At 44.5% G+C, this 20,428-nt stretch overlaps 1 protein-coding gene across 2 annotated transcripts in view; it reads left to right on the plus strand.

Moving 5' to 3' along the window:
• Positions 1-20,428, plus strand: part of cwf19l2 (CWF19 like cell cycle control factor 2) — a 241,711-nt gene that overhangs the window by 146,831 nt on the left and 74,452 nt on the right. For both annotated transcript variants that reach the window (XM_078545514.1, XM_078545515.1), the window contains exon 12: positions 2,444-2,581. In XM_078545514.1, the coding sequence (XP_078401640.1) occupies positions 2,444-2,581 (138 nt within the window). The remainder of the gene's footprint in view (positions 1-2,443; positions 2,582-20,428) is intronic.

Here is a 20,428-nt window from a genome sequence, read left to right on the forward strand (position 1 = left end):
TCACCCCTAACCCCCATCCCACCCTGGACCCCCAGACTATCCTCCCGACCAACCAACTACCCTCCTGACCTGACTCCACTACTCTCCCGACCCGACCCCACAACCCACCTGACTGGACCCAACTATTTTCTGACCTAATTACCCACTTCCACACCTAACCCCCGACCACCTACCCTATTCGCTCACCTATTCACCTCCCCCCAGCGCACTTATCCACCTATTCCCTACCCATACCCACCTGACATCACCCATCTATTCCCGAGCACCCCCTACCCACCTGTCCTCCTCACGCACTTACCTACTTACCTGGCTACCAACCTCACTCATCTATCCCTACCCACCTGCCCTTAGCCACTTAACCACCTCACCCCCCACACCCACTTACCTACCTATCCCCTCACCCACTTAGCCCCTCACCCACAACCCTGTCATCCATATACTCCCCCACCCATTTACCTCGTCCTCACCCACCAAGCCCCTCCTACCCACCTTACCCCCTAACACCTACACCCCTACCCCCTGACCCCCCCACTCCATGCTCACCTCATCCACTTACACCCCTATCCACCTACCCCCCTCACCCACCTACCTACTTACCAGCCACACCCCCTACGCCCCAACATCAACTCCTTACATCCCTTCCCCCTACCTCTTACTGCACCCCCCCCATTCCCTGCCCACCTCACCTACCACCCACTTACCCACTTCACCCCCAATTCTGTGACAGCTGGGTTTGAAATGATGCTTAGAATTCTCTTGCTGGTGACAAATTATAAATGACAAGTGCAATGGAGCTTTGTCAACTGCAACCTTTTTGCTCTCTAGCATGGAGTTGTAAATGCCAAATGGAATGATCATCATGAAATACCCTTTGATTTCAAATAGAATTTATAACATACTATTTAATCTGTTGTGGTGTTTCACTCAAGAAGTGAAAAACAAGTGTAGTCTTATAGCAAAACTTGGAACTATTTGGGAAGCAGAGCTAGTTGCAACGTAGGTGTCTTTCTGAAGGTTAGGCTGAGCAGGTGAGAGATGCAAAACTGAGCAACTGCAGCATCACTGCTGGCAGGTGGGTGTATTTGCAGCGTAGCAAGTTTACGTCAGCAGTTGCTATTATAAATGTGAACGTAGGCATTTGTATTGAATGAATTTGATGTCAGAAAGTATGATTTTGTAATCAAGAAATGAATGCAGATTTAAAGTTTTTATTATATTAAACATTTATAGCTTTATCCTAAAAGTTTAGCATGACTTGATTGGCACCCCATCCATCACCTTAAACATTCACTCTCTCCACCACCAACATAGAGTGGCAGCAGTATGTATCATATACAAGATGCACTGCAGCAAGGCTCCATCGACAGCACCTTCCAAACCCGCGCCCTCTACCAACCGGGAGGACAAGGGCAGCAGATGCATGGGAACACCACCACTTGCAGGTTTCCCTCCAAGCCGTACACCATCCTTTTTTGGAACTACATTGCCTTTCCTTCACTGTCACTGGGTCAAAATCCTGGAACCTCTTCCAAACAGCACTGTAGGTGTACCTACACCACATGGACTGTGGTGGTTTGAGAAGACAGCTCACCACCACCACCTCAAGTGCAGTTAGGGATGGGCATCAAGTGCAGGCCTAGCCACCAACAGCCACATCCTGAAAAATAAGAATAAAAATATGAGAGATCCATTTACAGATTAAGTACAAGAAATAAATAATAGTGAAAGAGAAACAAATTGCTGAAACAGAATTGAAACAGAAAATGCAAGGGAGGCACAAGGATCTGTCATTCACAAGAAGAGAAAAAGAACAGGTCTGGGAGCTCTGACCGCTGCTTAAAGACATCTGGCCCAAAAGTAAACTTGCCTGTTTCTCATTCTGCGAATAGAATGAAAGGTGCAGCTGAGGTCTGAAGTTTAAAAAATCAATCATGTTTCAGCAGATCACTCAAGATCTGAGTAATGAACAGACAAGTTAAAAGTTTCAGCTGTAAACCCTTTTTGGCAATTATTTTGGCTTTTTGTTTATGTTCAGTTAACGTTAAAGTAGGTTTCAGCTTAAAATATATTCAAGCAAAATATTCTAATGTTTTCTCTTACTCCAACTAAAAAGTTAAGGTTCTTTGTAGATAAATGCTATAGTGTATCTGCTACAGATTGCATGAAGATTTGTGTATTCAGTGAAAGGAGAAGATTACCATTGCAGTAGGGAAAGTTACTGGAGGTCTTGATGCTGTAAGCAGTTTGTTTCTAAAAAGGACATTATACAATAAAGTTACTTTTTTTTTCTCAATAAGCCATGATTCATTCTTTACTGATCTCCTGCGTAAAGCTTTAAGCATTATAATACCATAAAACTATTTCTACGGTTGACTGGCTTTTAGAAATTTTATATTTTTGTAATGCTTTGCACAACAATCATATAACAGTGTCCTTGTTTCAGATTGAAACTCACCATGAGGGAGAACGGATTAGATACTTCCAGGATGACGATAATTTAAGTCTGCAAGACTTGGTCAGACAAGAAAAGATGACTTCTGCAGAGGATCAGAATGAAAAATTCTCAAGGCTGGCTTCTAAAGTAAGGATCTGTTTTGGTCATATATTACAAGAATATCCATCAATTTCAGTTGTTAATAGAGTTTTGCCCTTGGTGCATTACTCAGTTTCCTATTCTGTTTACTTTCAAAGAGCTATTTGCTTGCAAAGAGGGGTTACTCCAGCCCTTACTAATGGGGTGCAAGTGCAGTCAGATAACTGCTTGGATTGCTGTTGCCGTTGAGTTGCATGCCTCAATTCATGGCCTTGATGGGCTGAATAGCTGCCTCCTGTGCCGTAAATAAATAAGACCATAAGACAGAAGAGCAGAAGTTAGGCCATTCGGCCCATCGAGTCTTCTCCGCCATTCAATCATGGCTGATAAGTTTCTCAACCCCATTCTCCCGCCTTTTGCCTGTAACCTTTGATCCCCTTACCAATCAAGAACCTATCTATCTCCGTCTTAAATACACTCAATGACCTGGCCTCCACAGCCTTCTGTGGCAATGAATTCCATAGATTCACCACTCTCTGGCTAAAGAAGTTTCTCCTCATCTCTGTTCTAAAAGGTCTTCCCTTTACTCTGAGGCTGTGTCCTCAGGTCCTAGTCTCTCCTACTAATGGAAACATCTTCCCCAGGTCCACTCTATCCAGGCCTTTCAGTATTCTGTAAGTTTCAATCAGATCCCCCCTCTTCCTTCTAAACTCCATCGAGTAGAGACCCAGAGTCCTCAAATGTTCCTCATATGTTAAGTCTTTCATTCCTGGGATCGTTCTCGTGAACCTCCTCTGGACCCTCTCCAGGGCCAGCACATCCTTCCTGACATACGGGGCCCAAAATTGCTCACAATATGCTAAATGTGGTCTGACCAGAGCCTTATAAAGCCTCAGCAGCACATCCCTGCTTTTATATTTTAGTCCTTTCGAAATAAATGCCAACATTGCATTTGCCTTCCTAACTACCGACTCAACCTGCAAGTTAACCTTAAGAGAATCCTGGACTAGGACTCCCAAGTCCCTTTGCACTCCAGATTTCTGAATTCTCTCCCCATTTAGAAAATAGTCTATGCTTCTATTCTTCCTACCAAAGTGCATGACCTCACACTTCCCCACGTTGTATTCCATCTGCCACTTCTTTGCCCATTCTCCTAACCTGTCCAAATCCTTCTGTAGCCTCCCTGCCTCCTCAATACTACCTGTCCCTCCACCTCTCTTTGTATCATCTGCAAACTTAGCCAGAATGCCCTCAGTTCCTTCATCTAGATCATTAATGTATAAAGTGAAAAGTTGTGGTCCCAACACTGACCCCTGCAGAACTCCACTAGTCACCGGCCGCCATCCTGAGAAGGACCCCCTTATTCCCACACTCTGCCTCCTGCCAGACAGCCAATCTTCTATCCATGCTAGTACCTTGCCTCTGACACCATGGGATCTTATCTTACTGAGCAGCCTCCTGTGCAGCACCTTGTCAAAGGCCTTCTGGAAGTCCAAGTAGATAACACCCATTGGCTCTCCTTTGTCTAACCTACTCGTTACCTCCTCAAAGAATTCTAACAGATTTGTCAGGCATGACCTCCCCTTGATGAAACCATGCTGACTTTGCCCTATTTTACAATGCACTTCCAAGTATTCTGAAATCTGATCCTTAATAATGGACACTAAAATCTTACCAACGACCGAGGTCAGGCTAATCGGCCTGTAATTTCCCGTCTTTTGCCTCACTTCCTTCTTAAACAGTGGGGTTACATTAGTGATTTTCCAGTGCTCTGGGACCCTCCCTGACTCCAGTGATTCCTGAAAGATCACCACTAACGCCTCCACTATCTCTTCAGCTATCTCCTTCAGAACTCTGAGGTGTAATCCATCTGGTCCAGGTGATTTATCCACCTTCAGACCTTTCAGTTTTCCTAGCGCCTTCTCCTTGGTAATGGCCATCATACTCACCACTGCCCCTCGACTCTCTTGAACTTTGAGGATGTTACTCGTGTCTTCCACCGTGAAGATTGACGCAAAGTACCTATTCAGTTCCTCTGCCATTTCTTTGTTCCCCACTACTATTTCTCCAGCGTCATTTTCCAGCGGCCCAATGTCCACTTTTGCCTCTCTCTTACCCTTTATATATCTAAAAATCTCTTGCAATCTTCTTTTATATTACTGGCTAGTTTACCCTCATATTTAATCTTCTCCCTCCTTATTTCTTTTTTAGTTGTCCTCTGTTGGTCTTTGTAGGCTTCCCAATCCCCTGGTTTCCCTCTGCTCTTCGCCGCATTGTATGCTTTGTCTTTAGCTTTTATGCTGTCCCTGACTTCCCTTGTCAGCCATGGTTGCTTCGTCCTCCCTTTAGTATGCTTCTTCTTCCTAGGGATGAATTTTTGCTGTGTCTCCCAAATTACTCCCAGAAACTCCTGCGAAAACAAAAGCACTCATCAGGCAACATTGAAGAGAAGGGGGAAGTATGTGAAGATGGGGCACCTACTTTCAGACCAACACATACAATGCTGCTCAGGTTCCCTCACAGCTAAAAGGTTCAATTAATTATTGTGACTGAAACAAATGCTACTACCGTCACCAGCTCCCCCACCCTCAACACTAAACAGTCCTTCAAACAAGCATACATCCATTGCACATTTGCTCAATTGATCCCATTCATGTATTGATAAATGAAACAAACAAAAAAAGTAACTAGGCACTCAGGACACAATGGTGGGCAAGTTGTGGAAGTAAATGTTTTTTATTAAAAAAGGGAAACATAGCATTTTGTCAAACGTCCATGTAAATACCCTTCATAAATTGTAATTGCTTTAACTTAACACTTCCTACCACTTCTACATGATGCATCTCATGGAGATTCAGCAGAGGTAATGGCAGGCTGCTCAGATCCTTACCCTGACTGCTGAGATAACTTTGGCTTTCGCCCTCTGGATTTTGGAACCCCTGAGGGGCGCAACTGGCGAGAAGTGGAAGCACTTAGAGTGGTGTCTGCAATTTTATGGCCCCTTTCACCACCATCCCTCCCCTGGGCCAGCATCACTCCTACCATTCTGCTGCAGACCAGCTTGGTGGAAATTGGTGACAGGTTGTAAGCTAGGAGAAGATTGTCCATGTATATGGTGAGGACTGCCCTCGCCCACACACACACACACACCCCCCCGCTCCCACCCCACCCGCCCAGCAACATGGACTCTCTACAGCTGTCCCCGCCACAAGTGTCTGATCTTCTGAGTAATCAGCCTCATGCACCTCCGGCAGTGTTTGCTGTGCAGGTGAAGGACTCAGTCTTCTTATTCAGATGTTGATGAAGTAAAGTCAGCATATGTGTGTCAGAGTTATTTGTAATTCTGTCATCAGCTATCTTCGAGCTTCCAGCCCCTCCACCTCTGATAGAGAGGGTTGCAGATATACTACTTAAATGCATGGCATTCTCCTCTGCACCTCTGAGCTGCAATATTTGTGGCAGCCCACCTCTGGTCCTCTCCCTCTTCCTTGCGTTTGCATTCTTCTACAAGGGGTGAAACATTAGGCCTGCAAGTGAATGAAGGTAACCCTATTCTCCCGATGAAACCAGTGCGCTTGGTAAGGGTGAATATGAGACAGATGTGCCACATTACATGTGAAGTGAGATGAGTAGAAGTGATGGATGGATACATGGAGAGATGAGGAAGCATAAAGAAAGTGAAGGACGGGTGCTACTGCAACTTAAGTGGGTGTGAACAGTGATGCAGTGAAGCACACATGGCAAGACAGGCAGAAGGATGGAGCTGACACCAAAGGATATAGGTGAATTAGCAACTATACTCACTTTCCTGACCAAGTTAGTTAACCACTTCTTGCATTGCATCCAAGACCAAGGCATAATTCTGCTGTTGTTCATATCCTCAGCCACCTCCAGCATGCCTTCTTGCTGACAGCTGCAGATTTCCTGCTTCTGCTGATGGTAAAATGTTTGTCGCATCTATTCCTGATTGCATCCAGCAGTAATTCCAGAGAACTATCATTAAACCCGGGTGCTGCCTTTGCTTTTTTTTGCTTTGTTCATGGGATGTGGGCGTCCTTGGAAAGACCAGCATTGTTGTCCATCCCTAAATGGCTTTGAGGGAAGTTAAGAGTCAACCACATTGCTATAGGTCTACAGTCACATATAAGCCACACCAGGTAAGGATGGCAGATTTCCTTTCCTAAACCACATCAGTGAACCAGATGGATTTTTACAACAGTTAAAGATACATGATCACTGTTATTGAGACTAGCTTTCAATGCCAGATTTTTATAAGATTAATTGAATTTATTAATTACTTGAATTTAAATTCCATAAACTGGAGTGGTGGGATTTGAACCTGCCTCCGCAGAGCATTAGCCTGAGCCTCTGGATTACGAGTCACGTGATATTGCCACTACACCATCATCTTCCCTGTCCTTGTACATCCATCCTAAATAATTCTTTGCTCTTCCAAATTTCATTTCTGCATTGGCCCTTTAGACACTGATATTCAGACCATATACTGCAGTTGTGCATCTTGCCTGCTGCGCAACATGGAGATACGACACCTGGAAGCCAATCAATCTGACTCACTGATTTTACTTCCAGGCTTTGTGCACACATTCCCCCATCCCTTCGAACTTGGAACCTGCCTTTGCATTGATAATGGGGCCATACTCTTCCAATTTTAGTTAGCAATGGGCGTGGTGGCATTTGGTTTGGATTGTAATCTCCCTTATTCCATAGTTGGTAAAACAGAGAGAACAATGAGATTGTTTAGAGTTGCTTGACGCAACTGTTAGAAACGCTATTTGTTTTTATAACAACACACAAAGAACACACCAGTGCTAGCCAACTTTAGTGGTGTATCTAGCTCAGTTTAAAAGCATAATCACTATCTACCTTGCCCAAATGCCTAGGACAGCATTTCCTTTTTTTTTACAGCTGTCTGTTGCTCAATTCCTTTGTGCCTGTGTTCTGATTTTTAGAAGTTTCTCTCTCAGCCCCTCACAGGGTCAAAAACAACAAGGTATGAAGTGCCTTGCTGAATAATCACATATACCTAATGAATTGTCCATTGTTTGGATCTCTGATTATCTTGTATTGTAAGTATAATTATGACTCATCTGCCCACTAAACACTGAATTATGTTAACTTAGTATGTGGAGTTCGATTTGGAAGCTTAACACTTTTATTTCATGTCCAAGTTCAATTCATGAAACATTAGCCAAAGGACCCAGAACCATGACAATGGGGAAAGAAGTATTCTGCATTTTGTTTATTCACTCAGTATCAAAAACTTCAACATTGGATAAAGTGCTTATTTTCCTTGCTCAGCAATGATCACTAACCCCAACCTCAGAAAACCATTCCATGACCCAGTGTGAATTTTCTTATCTGATGCCAAGCATCCTTATTGCTTCTTTGCTTGAAATTTTCTTCTGAAGATGTCTTTGAATTTGAGGTATGGTAGGAACCTGGGTAGGACTGAACTGCATACACTCATTTCACTTAGTACGCTGAAAGTCAACAGAGGAAATTTGATCTCTTCAATCTGGGTTAATTTCTCTTTCCTAAACATTGACTTATAGATGTGTTATGACTTGACAGATGATGTGTGCCAGTTGGACCAAATGCACAAGGGAAACTTGGTTGCATTATCACAGTGGTTTTGCAATTTGTATTTATTATGAAACGTGTACACTGAATTCAGAAATAATAAGCCCACCAAAACATTTAGAGATTTTAAAAATTAAATTAAAATATTTATTAACAAAATAAAAGATTTCGAGCACATACATAAGACTACAATTACTTACCACTATAATAACTCCTAAAATCCCTAATTAACCTGACCCCCAGTTACAGCCCTTTAAGGCAACAGTCAAAAATAGATTTTAGATTTAAAACAGAACCAGCAAGTTAACACAATACCCACTTGTCAGTGAAATTCCAAATGGCTTTTCCCCGACTTCAGTTTCGTTATATAGCATACATGGCTGGAGGCTTCATTAAGGCTATTTCATATACTCCTGTTAGATCTTACATGGCCTTCTTCCACATAGCCTTTCATTCTCCTTTATATATGTTTCTCTTTTTTTAATATGTAAATTCTATTGTTCCATATGTCTTTGAAACTTTATCTTCCTCAAAACATAAAAACTTTCTTGTTGCCAATGTTGTCAATACACTCCTTAGCCCTGCTTATCTGTCTAGTTGTAAACAGACTAAGATCCCTTTGAAATCCAAGTAATCCCATCATTTATCTAAAATTTCAAATCCCCTTTACGCATTACATGCTAAACCAGCATCCATGTTTACTCATTAGCATGTCAAGCACCTAGCTTCTTTTGATGATTTAAAGCTTGCAGTCTACTTGTCTCCAAATGTAATTAAATCACACAGCCAGACCCAATTATACATACCCCCATAAACCTACTTCACTATAAACCAGAAAAAAATCATGAAATTGTTATACTTTAGTCAAGATGTCATTAGATTTTAACTAAATTTATAATAGACTTCCTGTCATTGGGTACTGGATTCAGTAACTGAATCAATATTATTGGCTAAAATCTATTTAATGTATGACTGCTAAACTAAAAATTCTCCAAGATTTAGAACCAACAATGAATATGTTAAGTGTTAAAAGATTCATGCCAGATTTTAGCTGATGCAGAACTTTTAAAGATTGGGTGAATGTGAAATTATGTGTCTACCTTCAGCTCATGACAGTGGCTCTTTTGTGCAAATTTAAACATCTTGGTTTACCCTCACTGCTTCTAAAATCCAATCTACTACTTATTTATTTTTCTCTCCTCGCATTACTCTGCTCAGTGTGATTCCTTTATTTCCTATGTGCAGGTAAGTGGTTATGTAAGTAACTGATGTTGTATTCAAACTCCAGTCTCTACTTAAAGTTGACATATGTTTGCACCCGGGTGCTTTCTCAATGTGAAGCAGGTTATTAGAGAGAGCGGAGAGGCAGAAAGCTAGTAACGTGAAATACACACCATTTGTGTGAAGAGACAGCTTTACAACCAATGATGTACATACTGCTGCTTCTCATCCTTGTTGCTGAATCAATACTGAATTGTGTTTATATATAGTTGTGTACACTGCCTAAATCTTCTATGCAGAGAGGCGATGGAGGAAAAACAGGTAGAAAGGGACATGTATACAAGCAAAACAAAGTTACAAAACCATAATAAAGAGTAAACTAGGCAGCAGTTGCAATTCTTGCATTGAATCCAATTAAATAAATTGTATTTATTATGCATGTTTTGCATAGTCTACCTATAATCATGCTCTAACATTTTATGTTCTATGATATGGCAGTGGTGTGCAATAACTAGAACTTTGTGGTTGCTCTTTTTCTTGTTGCAAGAGCTGATCAGTATGCAGTCCACTGAATACGTACTTGACAGATTTCTTAAAAGGATGTTAAGAGCTCAGAGACAGCATTTAACTTCATCACTCCTGGTTTTCTTCTTTATTGTTTGAACATAAATCTCATTAGAGCACCCAACTGGGTAGTGTACTGATGGATTTGTTTAGTAGTTTATTGTGATGGAGATTGATTTCCCAAATTTCTGTTTTATATATTGATTTGCATTGTTGTTAGATAATGTCAAATGCATTTTCTCATAGGAAACATTTTTCACTATTATGTCTAAAGACAGATGCATTCTCTTTTTATAACAGTCTTTAGAATGAGTTTTGTAAGGGTTTGTATGCCATAGAGTAAGAATGTAATGAGAAATAAAGCCCTCCACTTGACTGAGAAACAACTTCAATATAGGCATACTATGGACCTATTATGTCTGATTTGTTTTGCTTGTCTAGAAATAATTATTTTTTATCATTAACGATGCAGTTTTTGCAGAAGTTACCAATAAACCTATGTAATCTTTATTCTTACCCTAGCAGCAGCAGGCTGGCTCAGTTTTCTGCACCCTAGATAATTTCCAGTGCAACTTCATAATTGGTTACTGGGGTGACTTGCCCTCCACGCTCATTATTTCTCTCTGTGGGGAATTACTTGTTTCCTGCTAACAACAGTTCTGCTAATAATATGGAAACAGACTATGGAACATTAACTGTGTGAGCTTGTGAGATACTTTGTTGGGTTGTCAACTCTGTTTGGATGCATTCATAGAGGAATGACCCCGTGATATACTGACCATGTGATACCTGATTGCACAACACCTACAAATACCACTGGAATTACCTTTTATAAAAGTTGTGTCTCCTGTAGTTTACTTCTTTGCTCATGGTTTTGCACCAGCTGCTGCAGTGTAAGATGTTCCAAGAACCAGGAGGCGAAGAGAGGAAACCAAGGGCATGGGAGTGATTAGCAGGGAGATACCAGAGGTGGGAGGGACTTTGATTCCACCAGTAACTAATAGCAACTCACTGAAATTGCAGTGTAACTAATAGAAATACCGGTAACACTCAGATGTCCTTCATAACCAGCAATAATTCAACAACTAGATGATAGCCTACTGGCTTTAATAAATGCAGCACTCAACACACTGCCACCAACTTGGTAGGAATCTTGTAAGTCTTTGATATTCACCCTGAAATCATAGCCAGAAATACCATTGCTACAGAGGATCTGGCCAGTCCCCAGTTAATGCCCATCTAACTACCAGTTCCAGAGATCCTTCTGGTGGCCAGCTCCCAAGGCTCCCTCTGATTGCCAGCTCTTGGAACAGGCCTCCTTCGTTGCTGGTTCCCGCGACTGTCCCTGTTTGCCAGCTCCAGATATCCTATTGTAGAGTAGTACCACCGAGCAATTGAGTGATACTATCATTAGTGTTTGATTTGCCACATTGATGAAATGACTGGAAAGTTTTTATTGAGTTTTGACATAAAAGCTGCCTACAGTGAGAGTTAGCTTACTGGAGTGCATGCACATATTAGGGCCTAAGGGAGTATATTTTTGGCTTCTGTTTTCTCTGCACCAAAATTTCCATGCTGTGAGTGCGATTGAGAATTCAGGTGTGCCTATCTGACATAATATTTTATCCATTAACACTAATTACAAATATGGCTGCCGGCACACACATCTCTGCACATTGATGGCTGAAGTAAAAAATATCCTCAAATCTTTTAACCATTCATGGAGCCGATAGAATCCAGTCTTAAAACTGATCTCAAAATAATTCTTCAGTCACATTAGATATGGCCTGCTGTAAGGTAAAATCCCATGCAAAAACATACTATTCCATGGTCAGCCTGATAATGACACCACACATCACGTGCATCCTACTGGTATGTTATGCAATTACATTAAATGCACAAGAAATTTTCAATCTAAACTGTCCTCTGAGCATGAGCAGAATCAATGTCTATGAATATCTGGTTGGGAATGGGAGTGGTGGTGGGGGAGTAAGTTTTTAAACAGAAATTCAGCTGCAGTTGATATTCATTGACAAATGGTTTTGGCTGTTTTAGCTCAGGACAGTTTTTACGATCTGATTAGGGACCAGCAACTTTTTAAAAGTAGGCAAAGTTTGAAACTCTAGTTAAAAACAAAAAACTGCGGATGCTGGAAATCCAAAACAAAAACAGAAATACCTGGAAAAACTCAGCAGGTCTGGCAGCATCGGCGGAGAAGAACAAAGTTGACGTTTCGAGTCCTCATGACCCTTCAACAGAACTAAGTAAAAATAGGAGAGGGGTGAAATATAAGCTGGTTTAAGGTGGGTGGGGGGAGGTTGTAGGGACAAGCAAGCAGTGGTAGGAGCAGATAACCAAAATATGTCACAGACAAAAGAACAAAGAGGTGTTGAAGGTGGTGGTATTATCTAAAAGAATGTGCTAATTAAAATGGATAGCAGGACACGCAAGGTACAGATTGCTCTAGTGGGGGTGGGGTGAAATAAGACTAAAAAGGCATAAAAGGTATAGATTTAAAAATAATGGAAATAGGTGGGAAAAGAAGAATCTATATAAATTATTGGAAAAAACAAAAGGGAGGGGGAAGAAACAGAAAGGGGGTGGGAATGGAGGAGGGAGTTCAAGATCTTGTCCCTTTTATTTTGACCCTGTTAGACAAACATGGGTAACCTTCTGAAATGTCATTTTCTTTTAAGTGTTCTGTAAATCTCTAAAGCCCAGCATTTTAGTTACCTTACCTTCACAACAAGAATCTTCCCAGAATTAAACATTACCTGCAAAATATTAACATGAACCATGAGCTAGATATTTGTCATAGATAGCATGGTGGTATTGTCACTGGACTAGTAACCCAGAGACCCAGGGTAATGGTTCAGGGACCCGGGTTCGGATCCCGCCACGGCAGATCAATAACACCTAGAATTAAAAGTTTAATGATGACCATGAAACCATTGATTGTTGTAAAAACCCATCTGGTTCACTAATCCCCTTTAAGGAAGGAAATCTGCTGTCCTTATCTGGCCTGGTCTACAATCCTCAGCCAGAAGTGCCGAGTGGCTGACCATCTCGGCCCCCTTCAGAGGTCCCCAGCATCACAGCCAATTCAATTCACTCCACATAATATCAAGAAATGGCTGAAGGCACTGGATAGTGCAAAGGCTATGGGCCCTTACAATATTCCATCAAGAGTACTGACGACTTGTGCTCCAGAACTTTCCACGTCCTTAGCCAAGCTGTTCCAGTATAGCTACAACACTGGCATCTACCATCTAAGTGGAAAATTGCCCAGCTATGTCCTGTACACAAAAAACAGGACAAATCTGACCCCGCCAATTACCACCCCAATGACTCTTGATCATCGGTAAAGTAATAGAAGAGGTCATCAACAGTGCTATCGAGCAGCACTTGCTTAGCAATAACCTACTCACTGACGCCCAGTTTCAGTTCTGCCAGGGCCACTCAGCTCCTGACCTCATTACAGCCTTGGTTCAAACAAGGACAAAAGAGCTGAATTTGTGAGGTGAGAGTGACTGCCCTTGACTGACCGAGTGTGGCATCAAGGAGCCCTAGTAAAAATGGAGTCAATGGGAGTCGGGGAAAACTCTCCACTGGTTGGAATCATACCTAGCACAAAGGAAGATGGTTGTGGTTGTTGGAGATCAGTCATCTCAGCTCCAGGCATCACTGCAGGAGGTCCTCAGGGTAGTGTCCTAGGCCCAAACATCTTCAACTGCTTCATCAATGACCTTTTTTCCATCATAAGGTCAGAAGTGGGGATGTTCGCTGATGATTGCACAATGTTCAGCACCATTCGCGACTCCTCAGATACTGAGGCAGTCCATGTCCAAATGCATCAAGACCTGGATAATATCCCGGTTTGGGCTGACAAGTGGCAAGTAACACAAGTGCCAGGCAACAACCATCTCCAACAAGAGAGAGTCTAACCATTGACCCTTGATGTTCAATGGCATTACCAACATTCTGAGGGTGACCATTGACCAAATATTGAACTGGACTAGCCATTTAAATACTGTGGCTAGAAGAGCAGGTCAGAGGCTAGGAATCCTGTGACGAGTAACTCACTTCCTGACTCCCCAAAGCCTGTCTGCCATCTGCAAGGCACAAGCCAGGAGTGTGATGGAATACTCCCCAGTTGCCTGGATGAGTGCAGCTCCCACAACACTCAAGAAGCTTGACACCATCCAGGACAAAGCAGCTCGCTTGATTGGCACCACATCCACAAACATTCGCTCCTTCCTCCACCACCAACGCACAGTAGCAGCAGTGTGTACCATGTACAAGATGCACTGCAGGAATTCACCAAGGCTCCTTAGACAGTACCTTCCAAACCCACGACCACTACCATCTAGAAGGACAAGGGCAGCAGATAGATGGGAACACCACCACCTGGAATTTCCCCTCCAAGTCACTCACCATCCTGACATTGAAATATATCACCGTTCCTTCACTGTCACTGGGTCAAAATCCTGGAACTCCCTTCCTAACAGCACTGTGGGTGTACCTACACCACATGGATTGCAGCGGTTCAAGAAGGCAGCTCACCACCACCTTCTCAAGGGCAACTAGGGATGGGCAATAAATGCTGATTCAGCCAGGGAAGCCCACATACCCTGAATGAATAAAAGAAAAAGTGATGATGAATTTAGTGGCATGAAACTGTTTTATGTAGATTCTGTAGCAATGTCAGCAGTTTAATACATCAATATAATTTTTAATGTGGGCTCCATTAAATATTTGGCCACATTGGGACAATAATTTAGTTATCTGAAGTACAGGTGACAATTGAAGTGAGTACAGTTTCTAAGTCCTAGCAATAAGCTGATTATGGCATTTTAGCATATTTGCAGTCTGCAGTTTTGAAACCTGGATGTTGCATTGCACTTAAATACAATTCCTTGATCTTATTTCCTAAATATGAGCAGTTTAATTTATACAATCTTGTGCTATGTATGAAGTTTGAAATTTAAGTCTGGACATAAAACGTGATATTACTTTGTTTCTAAAGGCCCTTTCAAACATAGACATAGCACATTAACAACAACACATGCTACTATTTAAGATGCAAGACTAGAAACAGATCCTTGAACTAATTGTGTTTATACTACGAGAGTTTGAAGTAGGAGTAAGCCATATGGTAGCTGAAGCCTGTTCCATCATTAAATAAGATCATAGCTGGACTTCCACATCAACTCCTCTTCCCTATTTCCATATCCCTTGATTCCACTAGTGCCCAAAAATCTGTGGATCTCAATCTTGAATATACTTATCAACTGAGCATCCACAGCCCTTTGGGTTAGAGAATTTCAAAGATTCACAACCCTCTGAGTGAAGAAATTTCTTTCATCTTAGCCCTAAATGGCCTACCTCTGATTCTGAGACTGTGATCCCTAGTTCTACACTCTCGAGCCAGAGAAAACAGTCCCTCAGCACCTAATCTGTCAAGACCTCAAAAAATTTTATAGATTTCAATGAGATCTTCTCTCAGTCCTCTAAACTCCAGAGAATTTGAGCCCGTTCTACTCAACCTCTCTCTCAGGACAACCCTCTCATCCTAGGAATTAATCTAGTGAACCTTTGTTGCACACCCCCGTAAGGCAAGTATATCCTTAAATAAGGAGATCAAAACCGTACATGGTACTCCACCTCTATTTTATCTAGAATTATATAATTCTAGTAAGACTTCCAAGCTCTTATGTCCCAACCCACTTGCAATAATAGCTAACAGAGCATTCGCCTACCTAATTGTCGCCTGTACCTACATGTTTACGTTCTGTGACTCATGTAAAAGGGCACCTAAATCCCCACAGAAACAGACTCTTACCATACTGAATTTTAAACATTTAAAAAGAAATTATTCTAATGTTATATTTACTCCAGAAAGTAGTCTTTTGAGTGTCAAAACACAAATGTAATTTATCGTTATTGTTCACCTCGGCCTAAAATTGTCTTTTAAATAATCTTAGGAAGTGAATTTGCAATCATCCTGTCTTTTAACTTGAGTTTTAATAGTCTCCACCTGCATTTTATTGACTAATTGGTTAGGATCCCAATTCATTACTGAGCTTCCTGAGACCTAATGGGCAGATTTTTCTGGATGACGTGCGGGTGGCGGGCCCTGCACGTCAGCGCTTAAAATGGCGTGCGCTGATGTCGGGCGAGCGTCCCGACGTTACCGTGCGCCATTGCGATATTTAGCTGGGCGGGCGCGTGATGGAATGCGACGCGCACCCACCATTAATTAAAGGGATTGTTAAGGCCCTTAACTCGGCAATCGACGCCGATTTTGAGGCGCCCGTGCGATCTTCGGCTCGGCTCATGGAGGCAACGGGCAGGCGGGTAAGTGACTTTTTAACAAAACTCACCCACGGGCGGGATATGTGGGTTCAGTGGGGTTGGCAATGTTTTATGTGAAGTATTTATTGCAGCAAGTGTTTTAAACTTGCCTGTGTGATCGGTAGCAGTTCAGATCGATTTCCAGCAGCTTTCTCTGTACTTTGAAGCTTCAGCTCACCAGTCTGCAGTCAGGAATCTTTATCAGGCCTGCAGCATTCCGGAGGCCTCCATTTAGCCTGGGTACGGTTCTGACATCTCCACTGGAGGCAGCTCCTCTGAGGACGAAGGGAGGGCTAGAATAAGGAGGAGGCCAGGAGTGGACAATCAGCCTCCAGGGGAGCCAGCTTTGGGGGGCTAGGCGCAGGCACAAGGGGCGCAGGGCTAAGAGGTTGCCCAAGGTGGAAAGGGCCGCAGAAGACGCCACTATCCTGCTGCCAGGGTATACAGGCGGCGAAGCAGCTACCTCAATATGACTGAGGTGCAGTGCCGAAGGAGGCTCCGAGTGTCAAGGGAGACAGTCAACTACATCTGTCAGATGATTGGCCCTGAGATCTCCCCTAACTGTGTGGACAGCCACCCCATGCCAGCAGCTCTGAAGGTCACAGCTGCCCTCCACCTCTATGCATCTGGCTCCTTCCAGGGCTCGGTGGGTGATCTTTGCGGTGTCTCCCAATCAGCTGTCCACACTTGTGTCAAGCAGGTTACAGACACTCTGTTCAGACGGGCATTGACCTTCATCCACTTCCACTGCAACCAGGCAAGTCAGGCACAGCGAGCCAGAGGCTTCGCGGCCATTGCTGGCTTCCCCCGCGTCCAGGGTGCTATAGACTGCACACATGCCATCAAGGCGCCAGCAGGTGAGCCCGGTGCCTTCGTCAACAGGAAGAGCTTCCACTCCATGAACGTTCAAATAGTGTGTGATCGCAGGATGCTGATTCTGCAAGTCTGTGCAAGGTACCCAGGCAGCTCCCACGACGTCTACATCCTCAGACACTTCCAGGTGCTGTGGCTCTTCAGTGCTCCAGCTCGGCTGGATGGATGGCTGGTGGGTGACAAGAGCTATCCCCTCAGAAGGTGGCTCATGATGCCTCTCCGTTATCCAAGAACAGAAGCTGAGGAGTGCTACAATAGAAGCCACGGCTCCATAAGGGCTATGGTGGAGAGAGCCATCAGTCTTCTCAAGATGTGCTTCTGATGCCTGGACCGCTCAGGGGCGCACTCCAGTACCCCCTAGATCCCGTCTCTGTGGTAGTGGTAGCATGCTGCGCTCTGCACAATCTTGCGCTGGAGAGGTGGGACGCAGTTGATGATGAAGACCTTAACGCAGTGGATGCGGCTGCAGACGATGAATCTAGCAGTGGCTCAGAGGATGAGGAAGCACAGGGTAATGATGAGGGGCAGCACGCCGACCCGCAACTACGCCAAGGAGGCAGGAACATCCGGGACACTTCAATCCAACGAACCTTCAGCTAGCTCCACACAAATGGATCTGCAGGACCAGTGTTCCCTGGCACATCCATACGCGGCACTTAAGTGCTACATCTTCCACTTCACCAGCTGCAACTAAGGGCTTAGTACATAAACATCAGTGTCCACTCAAACACTCATGATATGTCTGTGAAACAGACAAATATAGCACAAAGGAGACACCCTCAGCAATAGTAACAAATGTGGACTTTATTGCCATCCATCAGATGGTGCCACCAAAAACATTACAAAACATTGCTCCGACGTTGACAAAAATAAATTCCCTAATCTAGGGGCAACAGAAAAGCACCAGTGAGAAACTTGAGGAGTGCCTAACGTGCCTTATGCTTACGTTTGTGGGTGCCTTGTCTTGGTGCCGCCCCATCGCTCGGAGTGGCTTGTGAGACAGCCTGCTGTCCTGTTGGCCTCGATGACCTTGGCGGACGTCCTCTGGCCCGTGGAGCCAGTGCTGACCCTGCCTGGGAGGGAGTGGCCAGTTCCAGAACTGGCACTTCCTCAGTTGTCATAGCCTCAATGGATGCAATGGTCACTGGTGGAGGGGCAGAGGAGCTGCTGCCCTCATCCGGAGCGCCCTGAGAGGAGCCCGCAGAGACGACAGGCAGCTGCTGCGCCGACGTGAGGTCACTTTGGACCTCCCTGCTCACCGCAGATGGATGGGCACCAAGCTGGGACACTTGGTGCCCAGAACATCTCCCACATTGCCAATGACCACCTGTGACGATTAGCGCTGTGAGGGCTTGCAGATCAGAGCGTAACCCAATCAGATGCTGATCAATCCGTTGGAAGCCCCTCTCCATGAGAGTTGCCAATCTCTCAATGGAGGAAGCCTGACGCTTTGACATGAGGTTCATGCCATCATTGACACTCCACCACAGAGACCAAGTGAAGCACACTCTCATGACACACTGCCAGATGCTCCCGCGCACCCGGCCGCTTGCCCTGCAGCTGCTGCATGGCGGACATCTCCAGAGGCACATCATCATTGCCCGACTCAGCATGTGCCTGGTCCCCTGCAGTCCTCCGGTTGCTGGCGCCATCAGCACTCTCTGTCCGTGCCACCTTCTCCAGCGATTGTGAAGTGCCCTCTCCACTGTGCCCCGGGACACTAGCCGGCAATATATTCCCCACCGATGTGATAGTCGCTGCGCTGATGCCTGGCTCCCTGAACTGATGTGATGCTCATGCCAATTGACGCCCCTCAGGTGTGGAAGGGGGACCCTGGACGTCCTCCTGGCGGCCATGCGGTGGTGATGCTGAAATTAACAACAAGGACAGTGCATCAGTTAGCGTTCAGTCAGTAACACCTTTCATCCCTTCCCCCACCCAGGCTCATAATGTGCTCAACCTTCAAGAACCGAAGGAGACGAACATTGGTAGGGTGGTAAATAGTCAAGAGGAGGCCCAAACATTACAGGCGCATACAGACAGGCTAGTCAGATGGCCTAAGGAATGCCACATGGAATGTTATGTGGATAAGTGTCAGGTTAAGCACTTGGGCAAGAGAAACAAGGTACGGGAATACAGAAGAAATGGTAGGACCATGGAAAGTAAGGACGATTACAAGGACCTTGCTGGGCAGACCTGTTAAGGTAGCAGAACAGGAACATAAGGCATTTAACAAGGTAAAAGCCAGACTTACCTTTATTATCCGAAGAATAGAATGTAGGAAAAGGGAGGTCATGTTGCAAGTGCAGAAAATGCTGTCGAGGCCACAGCTACACTTCTGCGATCAGTTGTGACCTGCGCTTCATGGGAGAGATGGCATTGGAGTGGAGAGAGTGCAGAGGTTCCTGACCAGGATGCATGCTGGCCTGGAGAGTTGGAGTTATGAGGAAACATTGTATACACTTGTGACATTTGCCATGGAGCCCAGGAGATTGACAGATCACGTTATTGACCTTCATACTGTTAGGGGCATAGACCGGGTGGACGGAAAGCAACATTTCCCCTTGGCGGAGGGATGACTAAGGTGGTGGCATTTATTTAAGTTGAGTGCCATGAGGTTGACAGGTGAGGTGCTGAGGACCTTTGGGACAGAGTAATGTGGGACGCAGTGGCTGAACGGGTGGTGGAGGTATAAACCCTCCTAAGATGCAATAAGTATTTGGATGTGCAGCAGCGATGCCATGACATGTTAGGCCATGGGGATAGTGGTCAGAAATGGGATAAGGCGACTTTGGAAGGTGCTAGAGATGCGCATCCTCAAGGGGCCGAGGGACCTTTGTGTATGACCCACACGTCTAACTGTATCAGTCTGTGAATGAGCAGTGTTGCTGCATTAACGATTGCAGCAACCATCAGTACTTTGGATGGCGGGAAGACAGAGTGGATGGGACTGTGGGCCTCAAATACCTGGCTGCTGCGCCCCAGCCTCACCGACACCTGCCGGCCTGGCCGCTTGGTTTCTTTCTAGCTCCATGGCCTGTTCTTCGAAGTGGATCAGTGTGTGCAGCATGGCCTGGCCACACCAGTGCGCAAACGCTCTTGGGTGTTGTGTTCAGTTTTCGCCTGCAGAACAGAGAACACCATTTATTGGGGCTGATCGCTCATGTACTCTGCATGCGCACGCCGCACCCCAACCACAGTTGCCCATCTGAGGCCTCCAGTGGCTCCTGTCCACACTACTGGTGATCAGTCACCAGAAGATAGTACAGCTGCTCCAAACCC

Source organism: Cetorhinus maximus, chromosome 7, assembly GCF_964194155.1.
Source record: "Cetorhinus maximus chromosome 7, sCetMax3.hap1.1, whole genome shotgun sequence".
Classification (NCBI taxonomy): Eukaryota; Metazoa; Chordata; class Chondrichthyes; order Lamniformes; family Cetorhinidae; genus Cetorhinus; species Cetorhinus maximus.